Source organism: Polypterus senegalus, chromosome 1 (genome assembly GCF_016835505.1).
Source record: "Polypterus senegalus isolate Bchr_013 chromosome 1, ASM1683550v1, whole genome shotgun sequence".
Lineage (NCBI taxonomy): Eukaryota > Metazoa > Chordata > Cladistia > Polypteriformes > Polypteridae > Polypterus > Polypterus senegalus.
Window position 1 is genome coordinate 283,596,583 of NC_053154.1, and position 12,949 is coordinate 283,609,531.

General features: G+C 33.7%; 1 protein-coding gene across 29 annotated transcripts in view; it reads left to right on the top strand.

Annotated features, from left to right (window-relative positions):
* ablim1b (actin binding LIM protein 1b) overlaps positions 1-12,949 on the top strand; it is a 513,083-nt gene that overhangs the window by 479,763 nt on the left and 20,371 nt on the right. For 13 of the 29 annotated variants that reach the window (XM_039775700.1, XM_039775709.1, XM_039775681.1 and 10 more), the window contains 3 exons: positions 9,024-9,071; positions 11,993-12,139; positions 12,842-12,927. In XM_039775700.1, coding sequence (XP_039631634.1) covers positions 9,024-9,071; positions 11,993-12,139; positions 12,842-12,927 — 281 coding nt within the window. The remainder of the gene's footprint in view (positions 1-9,023; positions 9,072-11,992; positions 12,140-12,841; positions 12,928-12,949) is intronic. The other 16 variants (XM_039775715.1, XM_039775752.1, XM_039775795.1 and 13 more) reach the window with 3 other exon arrangements.

The window sequence follows — 12,949 nt, forward strand, 5'->3', positions numbered from 1 at the left end:
GGCTTTCATTTATAAAGATACCAAATACAAAGCTCAAAAATGTAAAAACTGCACCAGGAACAAACAGTGATATAAGAGAAAGGCCTCAGAGAATTGCCTGGGAGTTTTTCATAGCCTGACTATTCAGTTGCACTTTCAACCTGACTTGTTTGTGGATCTAACTTGGCAACAGCAAAAAGCAAATAAAATCATTCCGTTGTTAGTGAGAATTATTTCAGGTTATAATTTCTTAATCAGTGAAGTTTCATTTGAGAATTATTAATAATAGAGCGATTTACTTTTTTTTTTTTACACATTTCACATTTGATTACTCATTAGATCTTTTGTTTGCATTTAATCCTCAGTTTAAGAAAGAAACACAAATGTAAACCAAAAAGTATGCAAAAGCATAAACATTGTGCAAAGTGGAAATTTAAGGTGTTGTATTATTTATTTATTTTTGTATGTTTATCAGACACCTTTATCCAAGCTGATTTTCAAAGTCAGGATACATTAAAGTTGTTACGGTGGTTGTTGTACTTTTTTGCATTTAGAACACAATAAAAATGACTTGCATAAGGTCACACATAAAATCAGAGGTGAGAACTGAACTAGCAACCTTGTGGTTTACATCACACTTATTGGCAGATCTGTCTTTCCATAAAGGAGAGCATTAAAGGATCAGATGTCTTCCATTATTCACAATACCTTCCACTTTTGATAAACACTTTTTTAAGGCCTGTTGTAATGTTGTAATGCTACAGTATATTTTTTTAATCATAAAAATGTGAGCTGCTACTGCCTAGAATAGGTGGAATGCATTATCATTTTATAGGTATTATTTGTTGTGTCTTGATGATGTTCACAACCCAGCTGAGACATTGTCATACTGGCCACATCATTGCTGTATGCACTCGCTTTAAGGGTTTCTGGTCAGACTGGTCATTGGGACATCAAGAATGTAGATATATTTCGGTGTACATTTGTGGGTAAATAGTGAGTAAAATCAAATATTGATGTTAAAGCACTTATGGTCTGCCTGGTAAGAATTTATTAGATAATTATATAAAATAGTCCAATGGTAAATACCATTAAATTATCAGAAGTAATTGTTTTGGGAACACAATAGGTTAGGTACTACTTATAGGCAGTTATTAACAATTTATAAACATATGCCATCAGCAAGACGTTTGAAATATGATAGTCATGTTGCTTTATTTTATATCACAATAATTACATTTTCCCCTGCCCCGGGTTTGTTTCCTGCTTTGCGCCCTGTGTTGGCTGGGATTGGCTCCAGCAAACCCCCATGACCCTGTAGTTAGGATATAGCGGGTTGGGTAATGGATGGATGGATAATTACATTTTATAGCCTGCCTTATATGCCAGGCTATTAAATATCAATATTTATGACAATTTCTTCTGGGGAAAAAAACATTACACTAAACAGGTATTATAAAGAAAGTAATAGAATACAGTATATTACTTACATAGTTTATAAATGCTTACTTTCAGGTATTTAACATACTATTATAAAATGTATTGTATTAAAAGTGTCATATTTTGAATACATTTCGAACACATCCCTAAACATTGTCAGAGAATTAGCAACACCATAACAAAACACACCAAAGTTTTCCATGCATCATAGGAGCAGAAACATGAAAGCAAGAGTGTCCCATCGAGATGTTAGACCAGCAACAGGAATCACACATGTACAATAAAGAGGCTAGTGCCCTAAAGTTATCATGTTATAATTTACTTTGTATCAATGCATAATTGAAAGACTATTGAGACTTTGAATTGGACTAAGCGGGTCTAAGAATGTAATTTTATGTCCCCGACAGGCTGCAGCACCATATAGCAAGTTACCAAGTCACACAGGACAGAAAGGTCATAAAGAAAGTGGTCCACTACTCCAATAAAAATCACAAGACATGATTTCTGACTAATTATCTACAGTATAGTTAAGCATCATTGTTGGAAATTGATGCTCAGTCAAAAAGGATGCAATTAACTATCCAAGGTACAAACTACGTGGGATATGAATGGTTTCTAAACATGGTCTGAACACATGACAATGATGACACTATAAACAGTTTATGGCAGGTTGGGATGCAACCCTTAATAATAAGATGGCATTAAATTGTCAGCATTTTCATTTGTTCTGTGCAATTAATGGTGAGTCAATTGAGTATATATAATTATTTACTGGATATATCATGCACATTAAGCAACATATTCTTTTACATACAGTTTTTGATAATATCTTCTTGAATGCATTCACATATTTCTGGACAGAGTGTTAAGAATAAAGTGGTATTTAATAGCCTTAGATATAATGCATCTAATAACACATATTACAAGCTGTATTTTGCAGGTGCCTTATGCTCCCCAAATTGAAAAAAATAAATAAATAGCATTTACATTAGCTTTACGTTTAAAACTGTCCTAACTTGGAACAAACAGCTGTGAAAGTACTCCACAGGGTTGTGGTTCTCCATTTGTGACCATGTTGCTTGATCTTTAGAAAAGGTTCATGTTAGAAAAAAACTACTATTATTTGTGCATAACCATGCATCAGAGAGAAATTAATTTTTTATTATTTTTGTTGCACGCTACCTCAGTCTATTAACTTGATTTAGCATCATACAAAAAGTATAATGATATTTTTTTACAAAGTGTTTTTATTTCCATTAATAATTTATTTTTGAAAATTGGTTTATTAATAAACTAGCTGTCACCCGCAGAGTAGTGAAAAAGGACGAACTTTAAAAACCATTAAAACAATTTTTAAAAATTGAATTCTGGGCAAGTGGAAGGTAGGTACACTCCACCGTCAAATGTTGGCACTGTATTTGATTGTGTGGGGAGAAAAGCTGTGGCCGTGATATCTCTGGCAATCGGCAGCTACCCTCTAAAACACACGTAGCTCTGATCCCTCTGTCAAAAACGTCAACCATTAGTCCTTAACAATCCGTAGAGGATAATGTCTGTTGAACAAATAGGTATCACTAGCTAAGCCATGGCAAGGTATGCTTCAACACATGGCGAGAGGCAGACCAACTTGAATGAAGGCTGGCGTGTGTGAGAGAGGAGGAACTCAGCCCCCCTCCCCTCAGCCCGCTGTGTCTCTCTCAGATTTGCACAAACAAATCTGTACTGCAAGTGAACTAAGATACTTAGCACGATGAGAGAAGTCACAAAATAAACCGGAATGTTCAAGCAAATTATAGAAAAAAACCTGATCTAAATCTGTTAAGTAGTTTTCTCATGAAAAGTGGACAGACATACAGACAGACAGATGCTGGATTTTATATATTTAGATAGATTGTTAATAGCTGCCTATATTGGATACTTTAACTGGGTTTCTAGTTAACTAAAAATACAAACAAATCAGAGTACAGAGATTATACTGAATTGGTTTCATCTTTGTATTTAAGTACTAGCAAAATTATATTTTACATTTATGGTTGCTCATCATTAAGTGGGTAATATAAATGTATGTATCTTAAAACACATATGAGAGCCAAATCTTTCATTTTTCTTTTAGGAAAAACAATCTGTCTGATTATGTGAAACACCCTGCCTGATTTTTTTAGATTAATTAAAACATAGAAAGATAAAAATATTGTTGACTTATTAGATAGATAGATAGATAGATAGATAGATAGATAGATAGATAGATAGATAGATAGATAGATAGAGGAGAGGCACTATATAATAGATAGATAGATAGATAGATAGATAGATAGATAGATAGATACTTCATTAATCCCAAGGGGAAATTCACATACTCCAGCAGCAGTATACTGATAAAAAAACAATATTAGAGTGATAAACATGCAGGTAAAAAATATTATAAAAATATTATCAACTGAGAGAAAGAGAGAGTGCAGAAACAAAGGAGCAAGATGTTGAAGGTGATGCTAAAATTGTCACAAGATGAAGGGCAGGTTAAAGAAACAGCTATCTGTCATCATACTTCCCTGCATCAGAATCTGCATCAGGGTTTGACCAGCAGACCTCAAATGTGAAAAAATGATTTTGGTTCTAATTTTCAGACAAGCTTAATGTGTGGGGTCTGGTTGTTGGAGTCCGGTAATTTCTTAAATTATTTTTCTTGTATCCTAAATGGTCCCTTCTTTCTCAAAAGACAAGACTTACTTTTCTTATGTGAATCATTCATTTTTATTTTCCATTCTAAAGATGGGTTAAATTCACCATTTGTCAGCAATGATAATCATCAAGTGAGTATAGGATTAAAGGAAAAAAATAAATCACCAAAGGTACATTAAGCACAACACATGAATAATAGCTGTTTGATTTATCGTTAAAAAGCTGTTTGATTTATCATTAAGTACAACACTAGTTATAATGAAATGTTGATATCTGGGTAATGCAGCAGCAGGAATGTGACCCATTTAATTTCTATTTTCAACTAAATTGCCGAGTGTGGGGCATCTTTTATCTTTGATATCAAGATGGCACTGCTTCCCACTGACCGTTGTAGGTGCACTAAGTAGTGCAATGACACGCTGTAATGGCACCCAACAAATATCGTCTCTAGGTGGTCAATGGAAAGACTGGGCAGGATAGCTTGGGTGCATGAAACATATCAGTATGTCTAATTCACTTCACTCTTGCCACGAATAACACTAACCCAACATTTTTCATCATACATGCACCCAACATAGCCAGCAATAGGACACTAATGTGAGGGACACATCTGATCCATCAGGACTGCGATCGTGGGAGGGCAGGATCTCAACTGCTGCTTCAATGGTGAATATTCGGACATTCAATTGACTGTCTTCTCCAGACACCCGGCTGATTAGGAGTTTGCCATCTTCTATAGGGATGTAACAGCGGTATTCTCAACCACCAGGTACTCTTTCTGCCATGGAGAACTGCATTCTCTGCTAAGCAACATCAGATAGGACATCATCATTTGATATGAAAAAAACTGACATTTTTGATAACTTACTGATTGAAAATTCAGTGATTACCTTTATTGACACATGGCACATTCAACATATGTTTAGGATGGAAAATAAACATACAAGATTTGCATAAGAAAAGTAAGGTTTGTGTTTTGAGATAGAAGGTATGATGTGGAATAAATAAAAAATATTGTAAAAATTATCTGCACATTCCCACGTGCCATTAGGGTGGTCTGAAAACGAAATGCAAAATAAGTTTTTGGATTTGAGAGGTCTGCTGTTCAATCCCTGATTCAGTTAGTTTTCTATTTATTGCTTTTTTCAGAAAGCCTATATAGTTATGTGAATAAGGAAAAAAAATCAAAAGTCCGTGTTTGTTACAAACATGTGTTTCTGAGGCTTAAACATAAGTAAGCCAAGAACTCAAATTAAATTTTGGTCAAGGGGCTGCTTTGACCATGCAGGGTCATCTGGACAAAATGGTTTAATTTCGTCTTATAATATACCAATTAATGTATCAGCATGGAAAGTCTGAGCCTGCTAGGTAGTTTAATTCTTGAGCTATGGACTTGTAAAGTTTGATGAAAAAATAAGGCCGGGTAAAATCAACCTCGGTAAACTGGCTGTATCTTGGAAAATATTGATCTTACATTTTTATACATTTAAAAATTTTACACGATATCTAGTGACTAACATGAGTACACCTGGTAGTTTTTTCAGAATGTTTTGTGTCCAAAGTATGTGAGAAATTGGTTGATTTGACATGGAATTACCCTACTTTTGTATTATGTGTCTAATTAATGCATGCATAAGATATTAAAAACACAGAGCACCTATTTATTCATAGACCATCCCCATATCACTAGGCTTTGGGGTATGGGAGGAATACAGAAAAATTGCAAGCAAGCTCCATGTAGGACAGTCTATTTTAGAAACACAGTGATATTTAAAAATGAAATTAAGCATTTATACTATAATTAAAGGATTTAAGTAAAATTTTATAACCCTATGCCAATTAAATTTTTTAGAAGTTTCCAGATTATCTTCTATAACGGATACAGTTTGTAGTCCTTCTTTTGGATTCCAGACATATTAATACTTTTTTTAAGAAAGAAATGTTTAGCTTATACTGTAACATGTTTTAGACTGTAAGGCAACTAAATATAAAATGAAATTGACCTCAAATGCACATGGGTGGTATGGAACATGTTCCATGTCATTATCCATTGTGACATATAGGGGGCGCTATCGCTCCCTTGAACCCTTGTCCAAGACACCAGATAAAAGTCCAAATGTTGACTTTATTAATAATGCACAGTGCACAAAGCACCCTCTTCTCCACAATATTCATTAAACAATACACTAATCAATAATCCTCCACTCCCAGACACATTGCCACCCTTCCACCCAGCTCAGCTCAACATCTGGGGATATCCTACAGTCCTTTATAGTCCTCGTGACTAGGAATTCTTCCGGGTCAGATAAAAATCCTTTTTCTTCACCCCGGAAGCACGTCATTCCCCTTGTCCATATGATTCGGACATACTTCCGGGGCATAAGGCAAATAATATTCTTTGCTCCTCCCTGCAGCTCCATCTAGCGGCCCCTGTGGTATCCAGCAGGGTTGTGGATGAAAACTCCATTGTCCAGGATTCCCTGCTGGTCTTTGGGGCACCTCCATGGTGCAGGGAGGGCTCCATCTGGTGGCCTGGGGGTATTGGCCGGGATAAACGACCGGCCATTTGCCACACCAGGTAGAGTTTACAGATATTCTTTGTGTCTGTAGTGGTTTTCTGCATTCCAAAGATGCACATGTTAAGTTAGTTGGCCGCATTACTCTGCTCCATGTGGGTGTGTGCATGATTCTGTGATAGGCTGGTGCCTTGTCCACAGTTGATTTCTGCCAGTTTCCTAAAGATAAGCTCTGGCCCCTTTGACCCTGAATTTATTAAGCCAGTTTGAAAATACTTATGATATGTTAAATGCACATTTCTATATATTTTACATACAAGCTATCAAGTTAGAATATCATTAAGTTAAGCTAATGGTTATCAGTTGTCCTGGATATAGAACAACATGACTGCTGTTTGATTGCTTTGGATTTACCGAAAAGTATCTAGCTTTTATTAATAGACAACAGCAATTTCTGTACATACAATGTAACAACTTAAACAGATTTAATTGATTAGAGGGAAAACAAAAATAATTGTACGGCAAACAAAATCATCATATCATATCAATTGTATGTAACTAAAGATGAGTACATAAGCCCAATACTACATAAGAAAGTTTACCAAAAAAGTAGTCCATCAAGTTTACTAGCAAACTGCTTAGCTGCCCAGTATCTAATCCAGTTCTTTTTTTCAACATACTGTTTTAATAATTTGTTCCTAATCCCATATTGTATTGTGTGAAGAAGTGCTTCCATTTTTCCATTTTCACTTATGTCCAGTTTTTAATCACTATATTTGATTCAGTGATCACTCCATATTTTACTACCATGTTACTAACAGGGCAATACTTAAAAAAATAGAATAATAATTCTCACATATTCTTTCTACATTTTATACTTGCAATAAATTTGTTTAACATTATCACATTTGTACATAGGCAGGTTTGTTCTATTTGTTTCTCCATTTCACAATTTCTTCTGATTTTTAGGAGACAGCAATGCTTTTTGCTACACTTTCTGCGTATACACTCTCTTCAAGCACTTGGTTTACCTACAGCAGTTGAAAGACATGCATTTAGTCTCATATGAATTGAACTAGTAAGGGTGTATGACAGTTCACTGTGATGGTCTGGTGTCCTGTCTTTGGCTGTGCACAATTCTCCTGGATTGGAGTCTAAATCTCCAACTCCTTGTACTAGATGCCACATATATATTACTGACTTCTAGCTTTGGACCACCACAGACTGCATCCCTGTTCTGCACAGTATGTAGGAAGGTTTCACACCTAAGGAAAAATTACAATGCGTATCCTAATTAAAGGCATGTTGGCATTTGGCACTTGGATGCAGTTTGATTTCCCCACCCTTAAAGGTCTGATACTATAAAAAAAAATATGTGAGAAGGAGAAGCATAAAGTTCAGTACAGAACAAATCTCCTTATTTACCAATGTAATAAACTCTATCTTAGCATGCAGTGTAATTTCTTAAACAATTTGACAACATTAAGAATGCTGTAGATGTCCTTATTCTATAGTGTTGAAAATGGCAAATAAGCATGTAAAATAGTTTCCAGCTCCTTTTGATCATGAATTGGCTTAAGCTTATTGGAAATGTTATGTTAGCAAACCATGTAAGAGTGTCTGTTAGGGTGATTATTCATTTACATTTCAAAGCAGTACATTTAAAAATACAATCAGATAATTGTTGTATTTAAATGACACAAGTGCCACAATAATGCATGGGTTAGCACTGCCGTCTCATGTATCCAACATTTTATTGTTGTGTATCTGAGTTTTCCGCCCATATCTTCAAAGATATGAATGTAAAGCTTACCATATGATTAGTCTTTTAATTCTTAAGTTTTAAAATTACCTGCTTATGAGCAGCTTGTCAGTTTTTATCTAACTGATTTATTCATTGCAGAATTGATGAGTATCATAATGTTTTAGATGGACTATCTTATAGTGACAGGTTTCTTTAAAAGTATTTCACAGCTCAAAGTGTTTAAAACTGGAAGTTCAGATTAGGCAAACAAAACATTAATAATATAGTTTTGTATAATCAGTTTCTGCTATCAATATAAGACCTAATATAGAAATATAACCTAAGGAAATATCAACTTATACTGATTAACAGTAATCCATTTCTCTGTGATGTACAGTTAGAGTTCAGTAAATTACAATTGCTGTATTTAAGTGCTCTTAAATTCGCCAGCTGGTTAACTTTCTTGTTGGTCTGAACAGAGTAGGTCCCCAGTAAATGTATTTTCATTAAACTCTTTATTTTGACCTTTTCATCTGTAACGTCAACAAATGTCCGTCTTTTCTCATGACATTGCAACTGTTTTTGTCAATAGGAGGACAAAAATGTTCCAGATTTTTTCTAAAGTGAGTTTAAGCTAACAAAATTTACTGTTTTTAATTTCACAGACCAAGGCATCAACATCTATAGAAAGCCACCCATTTATAAACAACATGGTACAGTATATTTATTTTATTTTGTTTACAAAAACTGTGTATTTAAAATGGCATTTTCATGTGTGTTTCTAAGTAAACATAAATGTAGCAACTGAGACATTTTTAAAAGTCTGATGCTGCCTGGGATAGGTTTCCAGTGACCTTGAATGTGATAAAGCAGGTTTGAGAATGTTAAATATAATACAAACTTAACAGAACCTTGTTCTATTGTCTTAACTATATAGTGATTCAGGTATAATAATCGGTATCTAAATGTAAAAGGGCAATGCCAAAGCATGGTGTTTCACTTGGAGCTGTAAAGTGCAGAACAGGAGAAAAATTAAAACAGTAGCTCTGATGTGTGGAGTGAGGTGGGGATGTGATGAATTCTTAATAGATAAGCATCTGAAGGCAAGAATATTAGTAATAATGGTATGAATCAAGAAATAGTTCAATACGTAGACACATCACGTTATTGACAGAAATGGTGTTTCAAAAGAGTACATTTTACCAATTTCATGGTAAATTGTATTGAAATATAACTTGACTAAGTGACTTCTAGTAGTTACATTTAAGTGTCTTTTAACAGGTATGTACTGTTTATATTGGGTACACAAATCCTCAAAAGCCATTGTTATTTTGTTGGCAGTATGCCCACTTCTAGGTGAATTTGGTTGTGAGGAAATTCATGATTAATGGGGTATAATGTCTGCCTGTTTTCACACTGGTTCAAAACCAGTAATATAACAATCCCGTCTCCCTAACAGCCTTGTATTCTCATAATTAGAAGATCTTGAAATCATAAACTGAATTGTTAATCAGATTTTTTAAGAACAAAGTTCTTTCTGTTTACTACAAAGAGAACTAAGTAAAAATACAGATGAATGTCCACGTAGTTAATAAGAATTTATATAATCCCCCATTCTCATGAGCATCTGGATCCTTAACTAATCCATCAAAATCCATTCTTCATATGACCTTGCATTTTAAAATTGCTGTTTTTACATGAATGTTGCTACAGTTACAGGAAGTGAGAATAAAAGTCATTATGCATTATCCATTGTTGTTTTGTGGTGCTTAGTCATTTTTGTGTGTTTACCATTTATTCTTTTTCTGTTGTACTTGTTGTCCTTAATGTTGAGTCCTCCATCCCATTAACGTTTGATTGTGTACCTTTTGGCTGCAACAATATTAACATGTAAGTACTGTTTGAAGTCATGTTTTTATTTAATTAGTAATCTATTGAAACTCTTTTAAATATACTCAACCCAGACAAAGAAAAATTTAATTTGAGATTTTCTCAGCATGAGAAAATGTCAATGTTTAAAATAAAATGTATTCAGCTATAAGAACTTGGTCATTCCATATGTGATGTAGCTACAACACAATTATTTGCATGGCTTATATTAACACTGGCATTAGCCTAACATCATCCCTTTGAATATTTGGAGTTCAACTCATCCTTTTAGAAAACTCTGGTCCTTTAATTTCTAAAATGTATCAAGTGATCACTCAGTGGCACAATATGATGATCCCTGTATAGCTAATACTTTTTTGCACACACACACACACATATAAAATACAGATATAACATAATTAAACTCTTACAAATATATTGTTTACCTCAAAATAAAGAGGAAATAACATTTCTGATACCCTAATAGGACTCAGTGTAAGCAACTTTTATAGCTTGAAAGTCATCAACGCAGTGCTCGGTTTCATGGTAGATCCTGTCTGTCATATTTGATGTGATAATTATAAAATTGGTATATATTTTCTATTATAAATGACCACCAGCCACAATAAAGTGTATTTTTCATATACTGTACAACTCTTGATTAAATCCAGCAGCTTTAGATCTTAAACTTCAGGAAAAGTTTATAAGAAAAAAGTCTAAGTCCAAGATATCCCAGTAGAGGGTTACACCAACAAATTATATAAAAGAGGCTCCAAATAATCTGACAGAATTTCATTTTTAGATATTGCAAACAACTACAATATAATGGCATTCTCTATCAAGGCCACTCTGTGATTAGTTGTTTTAACTTAAGCAGTTTATAAAAAAAAACAAAAACAGTAAACTTTACCTATTATTTCTGCTTTTTTATTTCAGAAACTAATTTTACATACATTATACAAAAGGTCCAACTTTACTCCTACTCCTATATTAAAAAAATTAATGCACTGTTGTTGCGTACCCTTAACCAACAGTGGCCTTAAGTAACTATATGGTTGCACACTTATATGAATCAAACAGGCCAGGTTAAAAGTTTACAGAAGGCTGGATATGCCATGTTGCCCACAACTTGACAACCACTTTTCTTTATTGATCAGAAATTAATTGTAATACTCCATGCTTTGCTAACTTAAATTTCAGTAACCTTTATTATATTTATATTTCATAGCAATATTCATTTAATCATTTAAATACGAATGTGTCATTAGACAAAGTATAAATATCATTCTATTCTAAAGCTTCTGAAAACATTAGTTATTTTAAAGCTACAGTAACATGGCATGTTACTTTAACTTTCAGGGTTTATTTAAAAAAATGGAAAACAGAACTGCCTTTAAAGATATGTCTCTGGTGACTGGTAAAGCATCCTACAAGAACTGCACACATTCTGTGTTTGGAACGGGGAAGATAATCTTTTCACTGTTAGACTCCAGGGAATGGAGCAATACCATAAAACTTTAAATGGATAAAAAAACAAATATTAAAATGAAAAGAATCTCTAACTCACCTGGTGCTGAATATAAAAATATACTGTATTGGAAAGGAATGGAAAATTAACATGCCCTAAAACTAATTCATCAATTGCTAAATTTAATATTTTATACTGTATAAGTGTTGAAATATGAAGCTAATGAAATATTGTATTCCTAGCTGCTAATAAATATACATCTGAACTCATAGTCAAGTTCCCTGATTGCTAATTTAGATTCAGCTGCCCTGGCAGTGCAAAGCAAGTCTACAGAAGATATCATCAAGTCTGCCAAGTTCCCAGCAGCCCACGCTCCAAACCCTGAAGACACACCAAAGATTGAGACAGACTACTGGCCTTGCCCTCCCTCACTTGCTGCCATAGGTATAGTATTAAACCACAGTAAAAGATCAAATACTGCACAATAAAAACTTGTAAGCTGAAGATGCCTGGAAATTCTTTTTTCCTAAAATGAGTGGATAAATAATTACCGTGGCAGAAATTTACATCATTGGGATTTCAGCAAAGGTGTGAATTCCACCATTAGATATTGGAATAAACAGTGTTAATTGCAAAAGATTCCAAATTTCAAATATGACTTACAAACAGGCTTTTTTTTACATATTCTACATTTACCATTTTCAGTGTCTGTCTTTTATGGTATAATCCAAAAGGTGTCTGGATTTACCTATTTTTGTTATAGCTCTCACAATTGACATTTTATTGTATCTCATAGTACAGTCTTTCATTGTGTTATTTTTCATCTAGTATTCTTTCAAAATAAATACATGTTTAATTGTTTCTAGTGTCACTATGAAGTCTGTAACATCTTCATTGCAGTACTATTAATTCGAAAAAATAACCAATTAATTTACAATGATAAATGTTAAAATGTTAAGGTCCTAGATATGTAGGGGAGAGAAGAGTATGTGATATGTTTTGAATAAGATATATGTGTTACTAACTTGTAATTTGCATATTGTAATATAATCCTTAAAATAAATAAAATATATTTTTTACAAAGAAGAGTTATGATCAACCTGTGTATATGTATGTTTATTGTTAATATATTTACGAACTGTTCAGGATCAGATTCACGGCGCAGGTCACGAGAAGAAGAAGAGGAAGAAATACAAAAACGCAGACAGATTCAAGAGGAACACCTCAACAAGGTTCTAATCTAACATTATTCCA